Source organism: Phoca vitulina, unplaced genomic scaffold, assembly GCF_004348235.1.
Source record: "Phoca vitulina isolate PV1807 unplaced genomic scaffold, GSC_HSeal_1.0 scaffold52, whole genome shotgun sequence".
NCBI classification, from domain to species: domain Eukaryota; kingdom Metazoa; phylum Chordata; class Mammalia; order Carnivora; family Phocidae; genus Phoca; species Phoca vitulina.
In genome coordinates, this window is record NW_022589755.1 from 6,873,013 (window position 1) to 6,878,982 (window position 5,970).

General features: G+C 60.0%; 2 protein-coding genes across 4 annotated transcripts in view; one reads left to right on the forward strand and one right to left on the reverse strand.

Annotated features, from left to right (window-relative positions):
* TRPM4 (transient receptor potential cation channel subfamily M member 4) overlaps positions 1-576 on the reverse strand; it is a 36,455-nt gene extending 35,879 nt beyond the window's left edge. For 2 of the 3 annotated variants that reach the window (XR_004297538.1, XM_032388413.1), the window contains exons 1-2: positions 492-576; positions 128-195 (exon numbers count right to left, since the gene is read on the reverse strand). Coding sequence is in view for 2 of the 3 variants with exons in the window: in XM_032388413.1 (XP_032244304.1) it covers positions 128-195; positions 492-515 (92 nt within the window). In the remaining variant the exon portion in view is untranslated. The remainder of the gene's footprint in view (positions 1-127; positions 196-491) is intronic. The other variant, XM_032388414.1, reaches the window with a different exon arrangement.
* A 1,356-nt stretch (positions 577-1,932) lies between these two features.
* On the forward strand, positions 1,933-5,870 carry HRC (histidine rich calcium binding protein). Its single transcript, XM_032388332.1, has 6 exons — positions 1,933-3,947; positions 4,023-4,093; positions 4,611-4,679; positions 4,930-4,984; positions 5,449-5,485; positions 5,664-5,870. The coding sequence occupies exons 1-6, from the start codon at positions 2,090-2,092 to the stop codon at positions 5,698-5,700; spliced, it is 2,127 nt and encodes a 708-aa protein (XP_032244223.1). The 5' UTR covers positions 1,933-2,089; the 3' UTR covers positions 5,701-5,870.
* The last annotated feature ends 100 nt before the right edge of the window (positions 5,871-5,970 follow it).

A 5,970-nucleotide genomic window follows, 5' to 3' on the forward strand; every position in this document is an offset into this window, starting at 1 on the left:
TGGGGGAGGAAGGCGCTGGGGTCCCGGACTCCTGGGTCCTTGGGGACCGGACGGAGGGGGGCGGGGTCAGCGGGCCGGGGACGCTCTGGGGACGCTCCGGGGTGGATCCCAGGGGCGAACTCCTCACCCCGCATCTGTGGGGTCAACGATGAATGTCGTGCACGTCTTCTTCTTGAAGATCTTGGGGATCCAGCTCTGAGGACGGGAACAAGGGGTGGGAGGGCTCCAGCTCAGTCCTATCGGACACGGAGGCAGCCACCCCGCACCCTTCCCCGGACCCAGGAGTCCGGGACCCCAGCGCCTTCCTCCCCCAGCCTCAGGACTCCCCTAGCCCCCCTCCTATCTGTCCCCAAGGACCCAGGAGTCCGGAGACCCCCAACCTCCGGGACCCCCCACCCCGACCCCTTCCTTCATCTGAACCAAGAATCTGGGTCTCCAGCACCCTCCTCTCTGGGAACCAGAGGCCAAGCCCGGGAGTCCGGCCGCTGTACCTGCTCCTTCTCCGGACCCACCATGCTGCAGCAGCCTCCGCAACCTACCCGGCCGCCTACATTCCCTCCACCAACCCCGCTTCCAGACCCGCCCAGGACAAACCGGATCCGCCACTTCCCAGCCGGGGCGGGGCAAGGCCTGGGGGGCGGGGAGTCTTGCGGATGCGTAGAGCGAGAGGCGGGGCAAAGGGCCAGACGGGACGGCCAGACGGAGACCCAGAGGGGGACCGAGATCCAGAGAAGGGGGAGACAGAGATTCAGAGAAGGGGGGGACAGAAACCAAGAAAAGCGGTGTCAGAGACCAGAAAGAGACAAATCCAGAGAGAGGGGACAGAGATCCAGAGAAGGATGGACAAGAGACTGGGAAAGGGACAAGGAACCGGAGAGAGGGGGACAGGACCCAGAAACGGGAAGTCAGAGACCAGAGAGAGAAAGAAACAGAGATCCAGAGAGAGGCGGACAGAGACCCAAGATGGAATGCCAGAGATAGGGAGAGGTACATTAATCCATTGGAGGGGGGAGGGTTGGCACAAAAACTTAAGTAGGGGGCAGAGAATCAGAAAGGGGGTGAACAGAGATTCAGGGGGTACACTGACTCAGAGAGAGAGAGAGAGAGAGAGAAAGAATTGGGTGGAGAGCAGATGCTCAGAGTGACAGGAAGATAGTAGAATCCTGTGGTTGGGGAACAGTGGGTGACAGAAATGAGAGACGGACACCCATAAAGAGGGCTGGGGACCCAAAGGGCCAGGGCGATAGTGACAGGGTGAGGAGTGGGAGACAGTGACCCACAGACAGGCAGGGTCACGTGTCTCCTGCAGCTCTGACAGGGACAGCTGCGGCCTAGCTGGGTAACCTGAGCCCCCACCCCCCTCGCTGTATTTATAGCCCTGGCCTGGCCTGGTCTTCTGCCCTTGGCTCCGAGTTCAGGGACAGGAGGTCATAGGTGCATGTGCTGGAGCGAGTTCCTTCCACCCCTGTCCAGGGCCTCCATACTGTCATCCACTCTCAGCAAACGCTCCCCTTCTGGGGAGAAACTCCCCAGAATCCAGTCCCCAATCCTTCCATGGCAGGGGTCTCTCCTCCCGGATGGGTCCCTCCGGCCCCCACAGTTGCCTTAGGCTCCCCCCAGCTTGGCCCACTAAAAGTCTAGCCATTATCTTTGCAGCTGCCAAACATGAACTTGTTGGCAATACCAAGTCCAGTCCTTGGCCCCCACTCCTGGCCAAGTTGAGATCCCTTCACCTACCCCTTCCCCAGCTGGGAGGAGGAGGAACAGGAGGGGAGGGGCAGGCGGGGACTGACCCAGAATAACTCAGGGCTGAAAGTAAATTTAGCCGCAGAGAGGGGAGGAGAGAGACCCTATTGGCTGGGAGGTGGGGAGGGAGGGCCAGAGGGGGGTGAGGGGGCTCCTGAGACTGCCTCTGAGGGGTGTCAGGCAGTGAGGGCTGGAGAAAGGCAGCCAGGCAGAGGCAGCGGGGAGCACGGCAAGGGAACGACACAGGCAGAAAGAACCAGAAGGACCCAAAAAGGGGCAAGGACCCCAACACTCATCCGGCTGGAGCTGGCCCTGGGAGAAGCTCTGCTGCCTGTCCGTCCCCATGGGCCACCGTGGGCCATGGCTGCACACTTCTCTCCTCTGGGCTGCCATGGTCAGCCTGCTCCTCCCCCCCGCCATGACCCAGCAGCTGAGAGGGGCCGGGCCGGGCCCCAGCAACTGGAACAACAATGCAGGAGTCGTGGGGCCCTCAGAGGATGTGCCAGGCGAGTTTGGCCACCCCAGGCACAGCCACCGAGGCCACAGAGATGAGAATGAGGATGTCTCCAGGGAATACAGTCATGGGCTCCGAGACCACAGGTACCAAGACCACGAGGTCAGAGAAGAGAATATCCCTGATGGAGAAGTCTTCACAGAGCATGCTCGGCAGGCCCGTGGGCCCAGAGGCCATGGGAACGAAGATGTGGATGATTCAGACAAGCACGGGCACCACTTCCCCAGCCACAGAAGCCACAGCCATCAGGACGGGGATGAGGATGAAGTTGAGTCCAGCAAGTATCGCCATCATAGCATCAGGCATGTGCATGGAGGCCATGGAGAAGAGGACGATGAAGATGAAGAGGAAGGGGTGGTCTCCACAGAATATGGACACCAGGCCCACAGGCACCAAGGCCACGGGAGGGAAGAGGATGAAGATGACTCAGATGAATATCCACATCATGTCCCCAGCCACGGACACCAAGGCCATGGAGAAGAAGAAGGTGATGGTGATGATGATGATGATGTTGTCTCCAGTGAGTATGGACACCACGCCCACAGGCACCAAGGCCACGGGAGGGAAGAGGATGAAGATGCCTCAGATGGATATCCCCATCATGCCCCCAGTCATGGACACCAAGGCCACAGAGAAGAAGAAGGTGATGATGATGATGATGATGTTGTCTCCACTGAGTATGGACACCACGCCCACAGGCACCAAGGCCACGGGAAAGAAGAGGATGAGGACGTCTCAGATGAACACCATCATCATATCCCCAGTCCTGAACACCGAGGCCACAGAGAAGATGAGGAAGAGGATATGTTCACTGAGTATGGACACCAGGTCCACAGGCACCAAGGCCATGGGAGGGAAGAGGATGAAGATGTATCAGATGAACACCATCATCATATCCCCAGTCACGGACACCTAGGCTATGGAGACGAAGAAGATGAGGATGAAGATGTGTCCACCGAACACTGGCACCAGATTCCCAGACATACTCATAGCCTTGGAGATGAGGACGAAGAGGAAGAGGAGATCACAGTCAAGTTCAGCCACCATGTTGCAAGCTCCCAACACCCAGGCCCCAAGAGCACTGAGGAGGAGGACTTTCCAGATGAATATAAGTCAGCAGTCCCTGACCATCACCACCATGGAGGCCCCAAGGATGAAGATGAGGACATCTCTGACAAGCTTGGCCACCAGGCTCCCAGCCACAGGCAACAAGGCCACCAAGATGAAGGGACTGGCCACAGAGGGTCCCTGGAAGATGAGATTAGCCACCAGCCGCCAGAACACATGGGGGTCAAGGACAGAAGCCATTTGAGGGAGAGAGATTCTGAGGAGGAAGAGGAGAAGGAGGAGGACCAGAGCTCCCATGAGGAAGATGATGAAAGTTCAGAACGGGGAGAAGAAGGCACCCACCATGGCAGCCTGGACCAGAAGGATGAAGAAGATGACGATGAAGGTCACGGCCTCAGCGTGAGCCACGAGGAGGAGGAGGGAGAAGAGGAGGAAGAGAAGAGGGAAGGGAGGGCTGAGGTTCATGCCCCACTGAGCCAAGACCACCAGGAGGGGGAAGAGGAGGAGGAGGAGGGGCTGGAGGAAGAGGAGCTCCCCTTCACCATCATCCCTAACCCACTGGCCAGGAGGGAGGTGGCTGGAGGTGGCTCCAGTGAGGAGCAGAGTGGCGAGGACACAGGTAAGTGATCTGGCCAGGTGGGGGCAGGGAGGAGTGGAGTCAGCCTGCTTCACTGCTGCTCTCCTGTCCCCACAGATCCGCAGGGTGCCCAGGAGTACGGGAACTACCAGCCTGGGTCCCTGTGTGGCTACTGCTCTTTCTGCAATGTGAGTGCCCAGCCCAGGTCCATCCTCCAGGCTGTCCCTGGAATTTGTCCTGGGGCTCTAAGGTGCCTGGGGACAGCTCTGAGCAAAGGAGGGGCAGGGGCAGTGCCAGGTGAAGAGAGGCACTTCCGGGGCCATGTAGGGGGCCGACTGGAGGCCAGGAAGCTGGGGAGGAGGCTGGGGCAATGGTCCAGGAGGGAGTGAGGCCTGAGCTGTACCTGCAGATATGGGGATGGAGGGGAGGGTCCGGCAGAGGGGGCAGGTGGAATGGGGCTGGGGCCTGGTAGGCTGTGGGGAGGGAGAATAGGGACAAGGCATGAAGAGAACACCCACAGGCCCAGCCCACAGTGACAGGGGGATGTGGTGTCACCTTGCAAGAGGGGAACGAGGGGGAAGCTGCTGAGCTCAGTGTGGGAGGTAGTGAGCGTCGGGAGTTGGGGAAAATGTCCAGGGGGCAGGGTGGAGGACTGGCGGGTGGCTCCCAAACCGTGTCCGCAAACCAGAATCCTCCCCTTCCCAGAGATGCACTGAATGTGAGAACTGTCACTGCGACGAGGAGAACATGGGGGAGCACTGCGACCAGTGCCAGGTGACACTTTCCCCGGACCCAGGTTCCACCAGGCCCCAGGATGGCCGGGGGCCCTCTGGGCACCCACAGTCCCAAATCCTGGCCTCTGCCCTCAGACTGACCCAACCCTCCATCCCTGGTGCAGCCTTGACTCCACACTCGATCCCGCCTCTGACCTTAACCTACCACTCGGGCCCCCGTCCGGCACCCGCCCCCATCCCGGCTCCGCCCCGACCATGTCTTATAGTTCTCTCCCCATCCCCGCCCCCAGCACTGCCAGTTCTGCTACCTCTGCCCGCTGGTCTGCGAAACTGTCTGCACTCCAGGTGAGCGTGGGCGGAGCCCAGCCAGGCAAACTCCGTGGAGGCGGAGCCAAATCCGACAGGCGGGCCCGGCAGGTTGTGGGGCGTGGCTAGGCGCGGAGGCGTGGCCAAGGCTGGGAGTCTGCGGGTGGGGCGGGGCACGCGCGGAGAGGCGGGGCCTGGACCTAGGGAGGGGTGGGGCTAGATGCTGAAGCCTACTTAGTAGGCAAGGGGTGGAAGGTTGAAGGGTGGGTCTAGAAACGAACGGGCGGGGCCAAAGCAGGTAGAACTGGAAGAAAAGGGGCTTCTGGAGAATGGGAACACCAGGAGCAAGGAGAGAGGCGCTGGACCTTGAAAGGAGTCCCAGTAGAAGGAATTAAGAAAAAGGGGGGCGGAGCTAGTTCTGATTCCGGATTCGGTGAATCAGTGGCCCCCTAATTTCGCCTGTGGTGTACCGCTCAAGCCTCTTCTTATCTTTTCTCCCACAGGAAGCTACGTCGACTATTTCTCCTCCTCCCTGTACCAGTAAGTGTGTGGAGGGGGGCAGTTTAAGGGCCCTTAGAGAGGCGAGGTCCCGCTGAGTGATTGGACGACCCTGGAACTCCATTCCCCTGTCGGTAAAATGGGCAGGTTAACATCTCCATCTAAGCGCCTGGGGTGAGCTTTGGGCACTTGGGCTGTCTAACCTCTGCGTCCTCTCCAGAGCCCTGGCGGACATGCTGGAAACTCCAGAACCCTGACCCAGCGGTGCGGCTGCGGCGCAGACGCACCTCCCTGGCCCTCCAACCCATTTCCACGAGCCGTATTTATTGAATTGCGTTATGAATAAACATGCTCCCCGAAACCTCATTGTCAGGCGTGGGGGCTGGATTCTCGGGGCACCAGGGAAGGCGCGGGTGGGGACTGCAGACTTGGACTCGGGTCTGAGGGAGGAATGGTCTGGCCTCCCGGGTTCTTGAGGAGGTCGGTTTTCCTAAGGTCCTGACAAATAAATCAGTCAAGACGGGAGC